Genomic DNA, 18,036 nt, shown 5'->3' on the forward strand with positions numbered 1-18,036 from the left:
TGATGAAGGTGAAAAAAGAGAGTGAAAAAGCTGGCTTAAAACTCAACATTCAAAAAACTAAGATCATGGCATCCGATCCCATCACTTCATGGCAAATAGATGGGGAAACAATGGAAATAGTGACAGACTTTATTTTCTTGGGCTCCAAAATCACTGCAGATAGTGACTGCAGCCATGAAATTAAAAGATGCTTGCTCCTTGGGAAAAAAGCTATGACCAACTTAGACAGCAGATTAAAAAGCAGAGACATTACTTTGCCAACAAAGGTCCTTTTAGTCAAAGCTATGGTTTTTCTAGTAGTCATGTATGAATGTGAGAGTTGGACTATAAAGAAAGTTGAATGCCAGAGAATTGATGCTTTTGAACTGTGGTGTTGGAGAAGGCTCTTGAGAGTCCCTTGGACTGGAAGGAGATCCAACCAGTCAATCCTAAAGGAGATCAGTCCTGAATATTCATTGGAAGGACTGATGCTGAAGCTGAAACTCCAATTTTTTGGCCACCTGATGGGAAGAACTGACTCATTTGAAAAGACCCTGATGCTGGGAAAGATTGAAGGTGGAAGGAGAAGAGGACAACAGATGCTGAGATAGTTGGATGGCATCAGTGACTCAATGGACATGAGTTTGAGCTAGTTCCGGGAGTTGTGATGGACAGGGAGGCCTGGTGTGCAGCAGTGCATGGGGTCGTGAAGACTCGGACACGACTGAGGGGCTGAACTGAACTGAACCACCAAGTACTGTTGCTTCATTTCTGTGCTTTTTTCCTTCCTCCCCTCTACTCTTTCAAGATCAATGAATAGCAGTAAGTCCACATAGTTCAGGAAATACATTCGTTACAAAGCCTTCATCCTTAGCTAACAAGTCATTTGTTGCAGTAATTTGTAGTTATCTCTCTTCTTGGCTTTACCTCACCAGGTTTCTGGCAATTGCAGCAGTGAGAGAATAATCCATGTCAGAGTTACACTGGATAATATTTGAGTGATTGCTTTTCAAAGAATGTTCACATATAAACGATCCAGTTATCGCACACTTTCAGGGAAAATTATTGTAATTTTTAGCATTCTTCATAATATCACTGATTTAAAGACCTTCTCCCTTCCATTCTTTTTTGTTTTTCATCTATGCCTCTAAATAGTCGTGACTCTAAATTAGAATTTTGCCACTGTGTGTTCTACTGTGTTGAAAGTCTTCCAGTGCTTTATAAAGAAAATTTATTTTAATTGGACTTATCCTGTGAAACCACATATTTATGTAGTGTCATAATTAAATTTCTGTACTCTTATTTTCTAGGTCACAAATGGGTACTTTTCATGGGGCAGTGGTTTAGCAACCTTATCCAATATCGATATTCGAATTCCAACAGGTAAGAATCATTTATTACTAGCTTGTAACTGTTTTTTTTAAGGAACAAATTTATTTTTGTGAATTCAGGGGGAAAACATTTGTCACCTCCAAAGCATTAGTGCTTTCATTTAAATAATTCATCATGCAATAATATAAAGCCACATTGTGAACTAACATCAAGTTTGTATCTGTTCATTATCACGACCGTGGTTTTCCAAGATAACTAAGTCTAACAAAAGGAAAGACTTCTTAAAGACAAACATTACTGATAGTTATCTGTTTGCACTGTGGAGCTCATGAATCCCTGTATCTCTGAGAGAATGACTGGGAATTATAAGACCTGCCTATCACTACAGAGTGGGGACCTTGAACAAATTATTTACCATCCAAATGAACTGTTTTTAGTTTATTTGCTGATTTGTGGCATTTAAATAATGGAGTAGTTAATTTCTCATTTTGCTGAAGAAAGATTTTAAAGAAATAGTGTTTGAGAAAGTAGTTTTCTATCCCCAAAGAAAACTGATGAAGTTTTCAGATATTTAAGACAAATACTGTATAGCTTTTACTAAAATGTTTGGATAATTGAATATAAATATTTTTTTACTTGGCCTCATGGTCAGTAACTTGGAATTTTTCTATTAAACATGCAAATCAAAATAAGAACTGATTAAAGTGATTAATCACTTTAATCTTAATTATCTGTTTTAGTCAAAATTGGAGAAGGCAGTGGCACCCCACTCCAGTACTCTTGCCTGGAAAATCCCATGGACGGAGGAGCCTGGTGGGCTGCAGTCCATGGGGTGGCTGGGAGTCGGACACGACTGAGCGACTTCACTTTCACTTTTCACTTTCATGTATTGGAGAAGGAAATGGCAACCCACTCCAGTGTTCTTGCCTGGAGAATCCCAGGGACGGGGGAGCCTGGTGGGCTGCAGTCTATGGGGTCGCACAGAGTCGGACACGACTGAAGCGACTTAGCAGCAGTCAAAATTACCTTTTCCTCCAGAATGAATTGAATAATAAAGATAATACTAATCTAGGTGACTTAGGCAAGTATTTCACTGCTGCTTTTACTAGAGTCAGTTCTTCTCATAATTTAAAAATAATACATCAAGGGACTTCCCTGGTGGTCCAGTGGCTAAGACCTCAAGGGCTGAGTTTGATCCTTGGTCAGGGAACTAAATCCCCCATACCACAGCTAAGACCCAGAAGAGCCAAATAAGTATTTTTAAAAATAGCATATCAAGACCTATAGGTTTTAATTTTCCTTCCCTTTTCCAGAAACCTTATGTATCAGGAAAAGGAGCTGTTTAAGAATACTATTTCTGGGGACCAAAACTGGGCCATAGATTGTGAAACATCAGCCTTTTCTAAATGTGTTTTGATTTTATTTTATAAGTGAATTCTTTCTTATCCTGTTATTATCCTTTATTTCTTTTCTCTAGGTCAGTTAACCATGATTGTGGGCCAAGTGGGATGTGGGAAGTCCTCTCTTCTCCTTGCCATCCTCGGAGAGATGCAGACCTTGGAAGGAAAAGTTCACTGGAGCAAGTATGTGTATTTTTAATCAGTTTCTGTTGGTGTCACACATCCGATGATCTCCCAAGGGAAGGAATGAGAACAGTAGATTCCCATGTTCGAGGTCTGAGAGCCCCTTGGAAATAAGCACAGCTTTAAAAAAACAAATTAGTGGGAACTTTAAATATTATAAATTTAAAAAGATAAAACAATTCACGATAGAGGTTTATATTATGTATAAACTAATATATTGCTTTTAGCAAGATAAGGATTGTAAAGGTAAATTTGGAAAGTTAAATGGACAACACAGATAAATAAAGTTTAAAAATTTATCCTATAATCAAAGAAAATTTGCGTTATTTATAAAGTTTAAATGCACACAGAGCCTTAGTGGTCCAGTGTTCAGAGAAGAAATATCAAATAATCTTTCTGAAACTCTTCCTAAGAGACTGAGAAATCATTCATTTCTCTTCACATCCAACTTAAACTAGAGACTTAAAGTGTCTCATTAGGGATGTGGCTATGTCAGGCTAGTGTTGCGTATCCACAAAGACATTGTGCGTCTTCTGAATGTTTGAATGGTTGTTTGGGTTCTTAAAAAAACATTGTAGTAATAAGGTGACTCAGGAACATACTAGTATATAATTGTGTAACAATGAATAAGTCATATTTATTTATTTAGTTTGATCTACCTGGTAGACAGGCTTCCCAGGTGGTGCTAGTGATAAAGGACCCGCCTGCCAGTGCAAGAGACAAAAGAGACTTGGGTTCAATCCCTGGGTCGAGAAGTTCCCTGGAGGAGGGCATGGCAACCCACTCCAGTATTGTTGCCTAGAGCATCCCATGGACAGAGGAGCATGGTGAGCTACAGTCCATGGGGTCACAAAGGGTAGGACACGACTGAGCGACTTAACATGCACACACACACCTGGTAGACCACCCCAACCTCCACAGTCATTATGGAGAAATTGCTAACAGCTTATCTATGATATTGGACTGTAGACTTTCAGTCTACAGTCTACAGAAAATCACTGCAGTGATGTTCATCCAGATTATCCCCAGGGAACATTGGACAATGTCTAGAAACATTTTTTGGTTGTCATACTAAGGGAATTGGTCTGCTTACTGATCTAGTTGGTGGTGGCCAATTCAGTTCAGTTCAGTCACTCAGTCGTGTCCGACTCTTTGCAACCCCGTGAAACGCAGCACGCCAGGCCTCCCTATCACCAACTCCCGGAGTCCACCCAAACCCATGTCCATTGAGTCGGTGATGTTATCCAACCATCTCATCCTCTGTCGTCCCCTTCTCCTCCTGCCCTCAATCTTTCCCAGCATTACGGTCTTTTCCAATGAGTCAGCTCTTCGCATCAGGTGGCCAAAGTATTGTATTTTCAGCTTCAATATCAGTCCTTCCAATGAACAGCCAGGACTGATCTCCTTTAGGATGGACTGGTTGGATCTCCTTGCAGTCCAAGGGACTCTCAAGAGTCTTCTCCAACACCACAGTTCAAAAACATCAGTTCTTCGGTGCTCAGCTTTCTTTATAGTGGCCAGAAATGCTACTATATATCCTCCAACACAGTTTACTGTGTGGACCACAATAAACTGTGGAAAATTCTGAAAGAGATGGGAATACCAGACCACCTGACCTGCCTCTTGAGAAATCTGTATGCAGGTCAGGAAGCAACAGTTAGAACTGGACATGGAACAACAGACTGGTTCCAAATAGGAAAAGGAGTACGTCAAGGCTGTATATTGTCACCCTGCTTATTTAACTTACATGCAGAGTACATTATGAGAAACACTGGGCTGGAAGAAGCACAAGCTGAAATCAAGATTTCCGGGAGAAATATCAATCACCTCAACCTCAGATATGCAGATGACACCACCTGTACGGCAGAAAGTGAAGAGGAATTAAAAAGCCTCTTGATGAAAGTGAAAGAGGAGAGTGAAAAGTTGGCTTAAAGCTCAACATTCAGAAAACTAAGATCTCGGCATCTGGTCTCATCACTTCATGGCAGATAGATAGGGAAACAGTGGAAACAGTGTCAGACTTTATTTTTCTGGGCTCCAGAATCACTGCAGATGGTGATTGCAGCCATGAAATTAAAAGATGCTTACTCCTTGGAAGGAAAGTTATGACTAACCTAGATAGCATATTCAAAAGCAGAGATATTACTTTGCCAACAAAGGTTTGTCTAGTCAAGGCTATGGTTTTTCCAGTGGTCATGTATGGATGTGAGAGTTGGACTGTGAAGAAAGCTGAGCACCGAAGAAGTGATGCTTTTGAACTGTGGTGTTGGAGAAGACTCTTGAGAGTCCCTTGGACTACAAGGAGATCCAACCAGTCAATCCTAAAGGAGATCAGTCCTGGGTGTTCATTGGAAGGACTGATGCTGAAGCTGAAACTCCAATACTTTGGCCACCTCATGCAAAGAGTTGACTTATTGGAAAAGACTCTGATGCTGGGAGGGATTTGGGGCAGGATGAGAAGGGGATGACAGAGGATGAAATGGCTGGATGCCATCACCGACTCGATGGCCATGAGTTTGAGTGAACTCCGGGAGTTGGTGATGGATAGGGAGGCCTGGCGTGCTGCGATTCTTGGGGTCGCAAAGAGCTAGACACGACTGAGTAACTGAACTGAGCTAAACTGATCCTCCAACACAGGACAGCCCTTCACAAGAATCCTCCTGCAATGCTGGAGACCTGGGTTCTATCCCTGGTTGGGAAGATTCCCTGGAGAAGGAAATGGCAACCCACTCCAGTATTCATGTCTGGAGAATTCCATGGACAGAGGAACCTGGCAAGCTACACTCCATGGGGTCGCAAAGAGTTAGGCACAACTGAGCAACTAACACACATTCTCCAACACATAGGACAGCCCGCCACATCAGGGAATTATCTGGTTCCAAATGTTAGTTGTGCTGGGGAGACTTTGCCCTCGACTTGCACATGTCCATTTAGTTCTTATCATTGTAAGTTCCATGTGGCTTAATCTACTGTTAACATACACAGACATCTCTTCAGAATGAGTCAAAACTATTTACAGGCATTTTGAGAATAGGTTCTATTTTAAACTCCAATTAAGAGACGGAAATGCTTGGATGTGAAATTTGAGCTGGAAACAGCTGAACTGTAAATCCTATTTTTGGTATCGCTGGTGGAATAAGAAAGCTGAGAAATGTGGAGGGTACAGTTTATTCCTGTTGCAGTTGTAGATGTGAAACCGTTTAGTATGTATCCAGCAGTGAGCTCGGTGAATAACTGCCCCTTGCAGTTTCGTTCACTCGGGGGGCCTGTTGATCACTAAAGCCAGATGCTGTGTGACATGTGCCCTACCACCGTCACCTTCCATCTTGGATGGATGCAGGTTTTGAGGAGCAAGTTTTACTGAATTAAATTATATCATGTGACATGTATGGCCATAATGAAGTTATTTGGGTTTTGTTTTTACCTGGTTTCATTAGCATTAAAACAGAAAGAATTAGAGACCATGACAGAAAAAGCTTGAGATTTTATTTTCATACCTCTAGAATGTTCTTATGATCTAATCTTCTCTAGAATTACTCTACCTGGGCCAAATTCACTCCCAGTATTATCATTAAGAATTATTATCATTTTGTTAATAGATAAATAAATGATTTGGGAATTAGGAAAGCATTTTATACAGTCTGTTTATTTATTGAGTTTTCTAAACAAGATACATATATGTATATATGTATACATATATATTTTTTAGACAAATTTATACCATTTATAGCCTGATTTCTTAAAAGTTGTAAAGTATTTTATTTAATAAAACATATATAATAAAGCTTGGAAAACAAAGATATCAAGAAAGAAAATAAGGTTTAAATAATAATCTGAGTAATTAATAGGTAGAAATGCATGTATTGGAGTCCTGCATATTTATATAACATAGGCCACAAATTCTACTCTGAGTTCCATGGAAGCTAGTCAAAGAGGGAAGTATGAGATAAAAACAGACATATACTTAATAAAGGTTAAGATTTTTTTTTTAAGAAATAGAAAAGAAATATCTCCCATAAATCCTAATTTTTAAAAAGTTAAGAAAAGGTTATATCTTAAAGTCAGAGTCAATAAAATGAAAATATGAGAAAGGATTTAAGAAAATTCTAAGTATTTATAAAATCACTATAATTTAAAAATCATCTCTTTATGAATACTTGCCTTAAGAATATCCCATCTCTCCATAGCAGAAAGGGCTAAACTTTTCTTCAAAAAATATTTGGGTTGGCTCTGACACACACACAATAAAAACTAACCCCTAAAAATTGGATAAGCTAATAAAAAAATTCTATTTTTCTTTATTTACAAGAACTACTTAATTTTTTCCCATGATATCCATGATTTTCTGATAAAATATATTTTCAAATCAAGAATGCTTAGAGGATGCTGACCTTTTTTTAAAGAGTTATTTAAAATAACTCCTTATTCTGGGAAAAAAACTGTTGCACCTATTCCAATAAGGAAAGTTATATAAATGTTATTAGAATAAAGCTAATTTAGAAATTATTCATATTGATCGGTTGATTTTGTGTAAATGCTGAGAAGTACTTTACCTTGGACTGAATTGTTTGCTGTTTTTTTCAAGACAAAATAAAGTGAAACAGTAAATGGTATGGTAAAGTACCAAGCCCCTTGCTGTCATTCTTTCATCATTGCCTGTATCTCTGGTTGCATGAATTTTATTTTTAAATGTGCCCTCATGGTTGGCAGGAACAAAGTGCCGTAAAGTACCCTGTCCTATTGCAGGAAGGAATATTTACTTTGGACTGGAGAGAAGGCACTGGTCCTCATGCAGGACAGACCTACATGGATAGAACTTGGTACACAAAATTCATCTAAATATAGATGCCTCCTCGGCAATTGCTACCTTTAGTGTAGCCTGACATGCAGTAGCCCCAGAAGAGAAAGAAGAGAGAGATGAGGGAGGGACTTAAAAATTCTACAAGCTTGTCGGAAAGCCAGGGTTCTTGCTCTTGCATCTGGTGTGCTCTGTATTTGTTGAAAAGCAAATGTTCTGCCTGATTAAAGTTGTCTTTTCCTAGTTGTCATGATAAATAATAATTCCTACTGATATCCCAGGAACTAGAACTCAATAAAACACTTCACCTGTTGGATGGTCCAGGGAGGGAGTCCAGAATATGTAATAATCCCAGTAATTATATAAGACATAACCATCATTTATCTCTGGCTTCCCTTACTTTTTCTTCCACCTTGCCCATGCCATCAGCCATCCTGTCAGACCCCATCTGTTGTGGTGGTCTATTTTCTGATGTCTTAGTGTAACTGCCTTTATAGCAGTGGCTCAATTACTCTAAGACTTTGCCGGGCATGAAGGGATAATAACACAATGAGTCAGCTTTCCTGGATCAGACACGATATAGCATCTTTGTGTCCACATCTAGCTTTCCTTCTTCCGAATACTGTTCCTGATTTCAGCTTGCAGAAGTCACTCTTTCCCATTCCATAAGATTCCAACCATGAACTTGGAAGCTGGTAGAATACCAAGTTTTAACTTTTACTGTTGAAGGAAAGTACACGCAAACCCTGCATGCAAAAAATTGGATGCTATTTTCCAGAAGGGGATTTTCTACCTGACATGTTTTGAATTCAGGTATTTCAGAAATGATGGAGTTCACCTAAAATATTAAAATTTAGAATAATAAAATCAATAAGTCCTTAGGTATATTTTTCCCATTGGTATAGGTATAACTAAATTTAATTAGTCAAATGCCTCATTTTACATTAAGCATATAAATCAGTAATTAATTATACCCAAATGTTACAATGTCCTATATGCAGGTCTGTCTTTCTTTCCAGTTCCTTAAGGGCCAGGCTGGGTCTCAACCCTTCAAGTTTAGAGTATAAAAAGTATTTCTTCCTCTCTTGCCTTAGGGTAACTAATAAGGAATTTAAATAGATTAAATTTGAATTTTAACAGTAGGGAGTGCCTGGAGATATCAAATTCTAATATAGACTAGGAAAATATTCCATAAAGGTTATCCAAACTTATACAGCTAGTTGGAGCAAAGTTGGGGCTAGAATACGGCTATTGTGTGAACCCAAATTTTGTATGGAGAACAGTGCTATCTTTTGGAAGCTTAATTATTTCCTAGTTGATGAGGATATAAAAGAAGACTGTCATTTATCTGGTTTGTCTTTGGGATTAGTATCAACAACCATTTGAAAGTGTAGCTATTTAATATATACAATATTTATCTCTTACCTGATATGTACACGCATTCATCCTATATTTATATTTCATAATTAATGAACGTTGTTTGCCATACTTGCAGTGTAAATGAAACTGAACCTTCTTTTGAAGCGACCAGAAGGTATTATTTCTACTTTAATCTGCATTTAATAAGAATAACTACCTTCCTCAGACTTTTCCTGATATTCCATTTCTTACTCCTAATCATTTTATTCATTCTGATAATATACAAAGTTGTTTATTACAATGGACTAGTAAATTTCTGATCGCAGTAGTTCCCAACATCTGGAAGCTGCTAAAAGAATTAATTTGCTGAACTAAATGGCCCAACATGTCAATTGTTGAGTCACGCAGATCTCAACTTTGACTAAAACTCAACAGTTCTTAGCAAATTGGATTTGGGGTTTCATAAAATAAATATGAAAGAATTATTATGTATATTATTTATGAGTTAAACAGTGATGAAATCTGCCTGTAAGCTAGAACTGGAGAACCAAGTACTTCATCTATTTAAAGAAAAAAAGAAAAGAAAACCTTAAAGAATGAGGGTGGGGGCAGGAGGGAAGCAGATGTGCCAGAGGTTGGGAACCACTGTTTTAATGCACAGATGGTTATCTGAGAGACTACCAGCACACTATATATTATCATGCCCTCTAAATGCCTAAGACGTTATGTTTCAGGATGATCACTGGGCATTTCTAACTACCTTTTTTCTACACTTTATTCTCTTTTAACCTTAATTCCTAAATTAGTACTTACAGACCATAACTAACTATGAAAGTGTGAATTTTAAGCTGACCCCTTCCTTACCCCAAGCTCATCATCCTCTTTATCTTCAACTCACATGCATTTTCCTAATTACTGCAAATTAAAATATGATGTATGGACATCTGGTAGAGTTTGCAAGCCAAAAAGTGGGGCACAGGGAGGAGACTATGATTTTTTAAAAATAAACTGCTTCAATATGTATTGAAATACATGGTTTTTAAATGTGTATTTATTACATTGTTGAAATAGACTCCTCAAAATTATTCTTTGCTTTGAAATATTTACATTATCTCTTACCTTAAAATATGTTCATGTGAGTAAACCACAAACACATAATTACAGTATCAGTTCACATCCCTTTTAAAGGTATTCCTGTAAAATTCATAGTTAATGTAGAGTGCTTTTAATATGAAGTAAAATATCTGTGGCTTTTAGAGTTAACTGTTATTTAAATTATTGTAAAAATTTAATTTTTTTAATTTAGTGGAATATTTAACTACTAATATTTAATTTAGTGGAATATTTAACTACTAATATTTAATTTAGTGGAATATTTAACTACTAATTAATAAGGTTGATGGTCATTAAAATATTCTTTTAGAAATTCTTCATTTCTGTCTTTGAGATATTTTATCAACTTTCATTTTCCTTAGTTATACAAAAGTACAGGCACAGCACAGCACTCTTGGGTAATTTTGGTATTTTGTTTTTCTTTTCCATTTTCCAGTAGGAACAGGTATTCTGTGGCTTATGCAGCTCAAAAGCCTTGGCTATTAAATGCTACAGTAGAAGAAAATATTACCTTTGGAAGTCCTTTCAACAAGCAGAGGTAATTTTGAATGTATAAAATTTAGAACTAAAAAGAACAACTATTTCTAATCCCTATGTTTGGTTCACAGTTTCTGGAGTGTTTTCTAAAAAAAATTATTGGAATATAGTTGATTTATGGTGTTATGTTAGTTTCAGGTGTACAGCAGAGTGAACCAGTTTTAGTATACATATATCCACGTTTTTAAAGATTCCTTTCCCGTATAAGCCATTACAGAGTATTGAATAGAGTTCACTGTGCTGTACAGCAGATGCTTGATATCTATTTTATGCATAGTAGTACGTGTATATCAATCCCAATATCCCAGTTTATCCTTCCTCCCACCCATCCCCTCGTTCTTAAATCTTTGTATCAGGACTTCCTTTCTTCTCTGTTTGCCCTGCTTCTTTCCTCATCACCAGGTCTATTAAGTCAACTTTTGTAAGAGAAGCCTCACTGGGATTCAGCCCATCGTATGCACTTACTGAGAACAATTTGTACAACAAAAATAAACAGCCGAAACAGAGGTTGTGTGTGTAGGGGGGGGCGGGGGGTGCATGGTGAGGGTGGTGCTGAGGTTGTTGGTAAACAGAAGAAAAATCCCAGTATGTTGCAGAAGGAGGGTTAACCATGGAAAAATAAGAGAAGGAATATGGGATCTGAGAGTTCTGATTACTCAGAGCAGCCAGAGTATGTCTTCTTTCAATCATCTTCTAAACACCCATTGGAGCAGGGAATGACTACCCACTCAAGTATTCTTGCCTGGAGAATTCCATGGACAGAGGAGCTTGGTGGGCTACAGTCCATGGGTCTCAAAGAGTTGGGCACAACTGAGTGACTGACACTTTCATTTTCACTTCCAAACATCCACTGGAGTGTGCAAAGGCAAGACCCTTTCCTGAAGCCACCTTCACGAGGGGTAGGGAGTGTCCTAAGACTCAAAGCAGGGTCCTGAGAGTTAAGGAGAATTAGACCTGGGGAGAGGCATGAGGAAGGGGGAGGGGAGAGGAAAGTGTGGGAGGAAAAATTCAAATTACATGGGATTGCTTGGGGCCTGGGAGTAAACCAGACAGAAAGGGATCTGTGTACATTGACAGTGGCAAACTCCATTGTGAAGGAAGGCTGAGATGGGCAGTAAAGTGCCTTAAAAGCCAACCAATATAAATCTGAATTTTCCAGACGCCCAGCAAAGTGTTAGAAAGAGGACTCACAAAGTAAATGTGATCTGCCCATATCATGACAGATTTATATAAGGTGAATCTGAATTAAGAGCAAAAAGACATTTAGAAGGTTGTTGGGCAAATGATCTGGGCATGCTGTGTTTGTTGTCAATATTTGGCAGTGACTGTAGAAACGGAAGAAAAAGAGATGGCTGACAGCATTCTGGAATAAGAATGGGAGAAGAAAATGGAAGAATCACGTGGAATCTAGAAAAGTGGTACAGATGAACCTATTTGCAGGGCAGGAATAGAGACTCAGATTTAGAGAACAAATGTGTGGACATAGTGGCGGGGAGCTGGGGGATGAATTGAAAGAGTAGCACTGACGTATACACTGCCACGTCTAAAACAGATAGCTAATGGGAAGCTGCTGTGTAGCTCAGGAAGCTCAGCTTGGTGCTCTGTGATGACCTAGATGGGTGGGATGGAGGTGGGATGGGATGCAGGACCAAGAGGGAGAAGATACACGCGTACACATAGCTGGTTCACTTTGTAGTACAGCAGAAATTAACACAACATTGTACAGCACCTATACCCCAATTTAAAAACAAAATCACTCAAATATTTTAAGACCAGGTGATTGAGAAAATGAAACCATTGATATTTTCCCCAGAATTCCCGGTCTCCATGCTTCCTTGAATTTCCAGTCAACCCCAGTTTCCAGATCCAGCCTTAGGTCAACTTTATGTCAGTCCTTATCGATTTCTGTTTTCTTCTCTCTTCAGCATCATGAGTGTGGACACAGATTCCTCTCCCCTGTCCCCACTTCACCCCGCCCCATAACCCATGCTCTAGCCCCAGTGAGGCTCCTCTTATCCTTCATGCATACCATGAACTTGTCCACTGTCGTACAGTTCCTTTCTCTCTCCGCTCATTGTCATTCCTGGAAAATTACAGTTCATCTTTCTGCAGACACCTCACAAATCACCTCCTCTGCAAAGATGTCACTTATTTCTTAGTCATTCCTTCCTGCATATTCTAGGAGCACTTTGTAACTACCCATCTACCGTACCTAATAAGGTACATTTGTATCGTATGTTTCTGTGTCAATTTTCTGCCACATTTAATAGTTGTTTTTTATTTTTTAACCAGTTTTCATTGAAGTATAATTAACTAACAATGTCATGTTAGTTTCAAGTATACAGCAAAGTGATTTGGTTGTGTGTATATCTATTCTTTTTCAGATTATTTTCCATTATAGGTTATTACAAAAAATTGGATATAGTTCCCTGTGCTATACAATAGTTTCACAAGAGTGGGAACCAGTATCTATTTGTCTTTGTATCTGCAAGCCTAAAGTAGAGGCTAGAATATACTAAATTCTTCAATAAGTGTTTTATTTCAGCTTCCGAGACATTGAACCTGGGACTTGGTTTATGGGCAGTATATTAATCGTGATGTAAAAACTTAAAACCACCTCTTCCACAGGTACAAAGCGGTCACAGACGCCTGTTCTCTTCAACCAGATATCGACTTACTACCATTTGGAGACCAAACTGAAATTGGAGAGAGGGTGAGCTATGTGTAGTGTAATTACACAATGAACACAAATCCAGAAAAGCCTTCCAGTTATCTTTAACCTTTAATGGAAAATTTAAAAAATCTGAGAGCACCGGAATTATGTTTTCCTAGTGACAAGTTCTAGAAACAGAAGCACAGGAATTCCTGATGCCACTCTTTTAAGGATGTATTGAGTAACTAACATGAACTTCACATTTTGCTAGCCACTCAGGAGTTCTCAAGGGAAAAGAACCAGTCCCTGCTTTTGATCAAATGTATTTTTACTTAACTTGGAGTTTACTTTAAATTGGTTTGGAAACCAAGATTGCTTCCGACAACTTTTTCCACTCTTGTCAACATCCATTTATTCTTGTTTAAGTGTTCCTTTTGCTTTGTATAAACAGGTTTTACATTGGCGTCATACTGTTCCAACTAGCCGAAAAATATTTATACCTGTATATAATCTTTATAACAATGTTGGCTAAAGTGTTTGACTCTTATAGGGTCAAATACTAAGCAAAAGACTTTATATGCATTATTTGCTTTTACAACATATCTGTTACATAGGTGTTTGTTATCTGCGTATTGCAGCTGAGAAAACCAGGGGAGAGAAAGGTTAAAGAACTTGCCTGGTCAGAGTCACTGGGACAGTTGAGATTGGTCTGACTCTGTCATCTGTGTTATTCGTTGCTATTTTTTATTGCAGCATGGTATAGTGTTTAAGAACATGACCTGAACTTCTCTAAGCCTTAGTTTCCATGTGGAGAGCAATACATTGATATTGCTCTGATAAGAGAAATAAGGAATGGAAAGCCATATACAGCAGCCTGACACATTTTACTAAAGTGTTAGTTGCTCAGTCATGTCTGACTCTTTGCAACTCCATGGACTGTAGCTCATTTGTGCAAGGAATTCTCCAGGCAAGAATACTGGAGTGGCTAGCCATTGCCTTCTCCAGGGGATCTTCCAGACCCAGGATTAAACCCGGGTCTCCCACATTGCAGGCAGATTCTTTACCATCTGAGCCACCAGGGAAGCTCATCACATACTAGTTCAGTTCAGTTCAGTCACTCAGTCGTGTCCAACTCTTTGCGACCCCATGAATCGCAGCACGCCAGGCCTCCCTGTCCATCACCAACTCCCGGAGTTCACTCAGACTCACATCCATTGAGTCAGTGATGCCACCCAGCCATCTCATCCTCTGTCGTCCCCTTCTCCTCCGGCCCCCAATCCCTCCCAGCATCAGAGTCTTTTCCAATGAGTCAACTCTACACATGAGGTGGCCAAAGTACTGGAGTTTCATCACATACTAAGTGCTCAGTAAATAGTAGTTTTTCACATTTGTATAATTAACACTTGATTATAAAAGCATACTGCTGTATAGCTCACTTGAAAGAAAGTGAAGTCACTCAGTCACGTCCGACTCTTTGCGACCCTGTGGACTGTAGCCCACTAGGCTCCTCTGTCCAGGGGATTCTCCAGGCAAGAATAGTGGAGTGGGTTGCCAGTTCCTTCTCCAGGGGGATCTTCCCGACCCAGGGATCGAACCCAAGTCTCCTGCATTGCAGGCAGACGCTTTAACCTCTGAGCCACCAGGGAAGCTCACTTGAACACAACTTATAATATTGAATTTAAGAGACATGTATTAAGCATACTACAGACACAATTCATGAAACCAGAAACAATTTGAGATTACTTCCAGTCTTCAGCACTCATTTTGGTTTTTCATTACTAATATTTTTGTACAGCAGAGCCAACTATCAGAGTGAAAAGAAGATTAATGTTATCAGTCAAAGATGATCTTAATATAATTCAAGTGTTGACCACTAGAAAGCTTGCGTTTTTATCTTCCCGATGTTATCACTGTTTAATTAATAAACTACATAAATTTATTAAATTTATATAATAAATAAATTAAAATTAATTTAAGGTTTTTAAAGAGAAGTTTGTATTTTTAGGGAATTTTTTTTTAACCAGCAGATTATTTACTACTGTAAATGGTGGATGTTACTGGGTATTTCTTCTCTAGGGCATCAACCTGAGTGGAGGTCAGAGGCAAAGAATCTGTGTGGCCCGAGCTCTCTATCAAAATACCAACATTGTCTTTTTGGTAAGAATGTATGGTCTTCCCTTTCTTTCTACTTCATCTTTCTCTCTGGACAAATGAGTCTTTAAGGAGATAAGTAACTCAAGGAAAGATTTAACTTGTGAAATCACAGAGAATTAAGGCAAAACAAATCCTCAAAGTACAAATCAAATCAACATGTAAGACGTGAGTGAAGGACCCCGAGGGACTGAGGTTCCCAAATGATTGCTTCTATGAGTTCTTAAACCATGAGGATCATTGATGAAAAGGTGTGGATGGTGCTGAATGAACTGGACAGGATTATAAGTCTTCTCATTTATATTTGCTGGTAGAAAGAAGGGCTGGAAAATATACTTTTGGTGGGCATAAGGGTTAGTAAGTATGCAACTCAGGCTGTGGTTAAGGTTTATCTGTAAAGTTTTCTGAAATTATTCTTAAAAATCTTGATACCAGCCTAGATCTACTAAATCACTATCTATAAAGACAGAGTCTAGAATCTATATCTTAAAAAAGCTCTGTAGATGATTCTGTAGTATATCCTGGGTTGATAACCTATGGATATACAAATAAAAATGGATGATGGTATTGATTATGAATTTACTCTAGTTTTATTCCTCCAGCAGATTGTAGCAAAAATCACTTAGTGTACAACTAGACAGTACCTAGAGACCAGCAGGCTATGTAAATCCATCCTTCCTCCGCCTTCTCCTTCTGTGCATGTGTCAACCATGTGTATATCTGGTTCTCCGACCTTTAAACTTTTCACTCCATCTAATGAACATCTTCAGAAAGTGGCTTGATTTTAGAGTTTCGCACTCCAGAATTTTGGATCCATTACGGGTATGAAAGTAGAATTTGGGCATAGTACTGGAAGTGCACTTCAGGTTAATGTCTCTAAGAATTCCTGCCCCCAAAATTTCCAGAAAACAACACTGTAAAAGACATAGCAGGATCTAGCAGTAACCTGTTAAAACTGAACATTAAAAAGACTAAGATCATGCATCCAGTCCCATCACTTCATTTTTCATCACTTCAGATTTTATTTTCTTGGACTCCAAAAATCACTGTGAATGGTGACTGCATCCATGAAATTAAAAGACACTTGCTCCTTGGGGAAAAAAAAAAAGCTATGATAAACCTAGAAATCATATTAAAAAGCAGAGACATTACTTTGCCAACAAAGGTCTGTCTATTCAAAGATATGGTTTTTCCAGTAGTCATGTATGGATGTGAGAGTTGGACTATAAATAAGGCTGAGTGCCGAAGAAGGGATACTTTTGAACTGTAGTGTTGGAGAAGACTCTTGAGAGTCCCTTGGACTACAAGGAGATCAAATCAGTCCATCCTGAAGAAAATCAACTCTGAATATGCATTGGAAGGACTGGATGCTGAAGCTGAAACTCCAATACTTTGGCAACCTGATGCGAAGAACTGACTCATTGCAAAAGACCCTGATGCTGGGAAAGATTGAAGGCAGGAGGAGAAGGGGACGACAGAGGGTGAGATGGCTGGATGGCATCATTGACTCAATGGACATGAGTTTGAGCAAACTCTGGGAGATAGTGAAGGACAGGGAAGTCTGGCATGCTGCAGTCTGTGGGTTTGCAAAGAGTTGAACACAACTCAGCGACTGAACAGCATCAACAACCAAAATGTGACACAGAGACATGAAGTGAGCAAATGTTGGAGAAACGGCGTAATAGACTTGCTGGACACAGGGTTGCCACAAACCTTCAATTAAAAAAAAAAAATGCAATGTCTGTGAAGCACAATAAAATGAATTGCAATAAAATGAGATATGCCTGTATCTGCAAAGGCACATCTGCCATTCAGATATCATTGTCACAGGTTCTGATAATTAGAACATGGGCATCTTTGGGGACCATTATTCTGCCTGCCTCAGATAGCTCTTATTATTGGAAAGTTATTATGGGCTTAAAATCTGCTTCTGTATATTTTCCATTAATTGGCTTCCATTCTGCTTCTGCAACAGCAAATATATTTCTTTTAATATTATTGTTGTAACTCAACTCAATATTTTAATATTATTGTTGTAACTTGCCATAATTTACTTTTCTGTAGGCTGATAAAGCTTAATATTTTTAACTCTTCAACAGTTATGTTATCTTTATAACTTCTCTTAATTCTGAGTATAATAGTGTTTGTTAGGGTCCCTTTGAAAAAACGTGTTCTAGATGCACTCTGATCAACTCAGACAGTCTTAAAACTAATGGAGCTTATGATCTAAATATTATACTTTCTTCATAGCAGCCTAAAATTGAATAATGTTTTAGCAGCAACAGAATACTATTGATCAATCAATTCAGTTTAGTCGCTCAGTCGTGTCCTACTCTTTGCAGCCCCATGGACTGCAGCACTCCAGGCCTCCCTGTCTATCACCAACTCCCAGAGTTTACTCAAATTCATGTGTTTGAGTAATTTCTCTTAGATAACAATATTTTACCCTTCGATTGTTTAAAAATTCACAAAGCACTTTGAATCGCAGTATTATCTCATTTGATTCTTATGACGGTGCTGCTAGGGTAGGT

General features: G+C 38.3%; 1 protein-coding gene across 5 annotated transcripts in view; it reads left to right on the plus strand.

Annotated features, from left to right (window-relative positions):
- The window catches only part of ABCC9 (ATP binding cassette subfamily C member 9), a 156,025-nt gene that overhangs the window by 67,989 nt on the left and 70,000 nt on the right, over window positions 1-18,036 (plus strand). For 4 of the 5 annotated variants that reach the window (XM_070789970.1, XM_070789971.1, XM_070789972.1 and 1 more), the window contains 6 exons: window positions 1,290-1,362; window positions 2,789-2,894; window positions 9,188-9,226; window positions 10,601-10,702; window positions 13,330-13,414; window positions 15,431-15,511. In XM_070789970.1, coding sequence (XP_070646071.1) covers window positions 1,290-1,362; window positions 2,789-2,894; window positions 9,188-9,226; window positions 10,601-10,702; window positions 13,330-13,414; window positions 15,431-15,511 — 486 coding nt within the window. The remainder of the gene's footprint in view (window positions 1-1,289; window positions 1,363-2,788; window positions 2,895-9,187; window positions 9,227-10,600; window positions 10,703-13,329; window positions 13,415-15,430; window positions 15,512-18,036) is intronic. The other variant, XM_070789973.1, reaches the window with a different exon arrangement.

The sequence above is a fragment of the Bos indicus genome, chromosome 5, assembly GCF_029378745.1.
Source record: "Bos indicus isolate NIAB-ARS_2022 breed Sahiwal x Tharparkar chromosome 5, NIAB-ARS_B.indTharparkar_mat_pri_1.0, whole genome shotgun sequence".
NCBI classification, from domain to species: Eukaryota; Metazoa; Chordata; class Mammalia; order Artiodactyla; family Bovidae; genus Bos; species Bos indicus.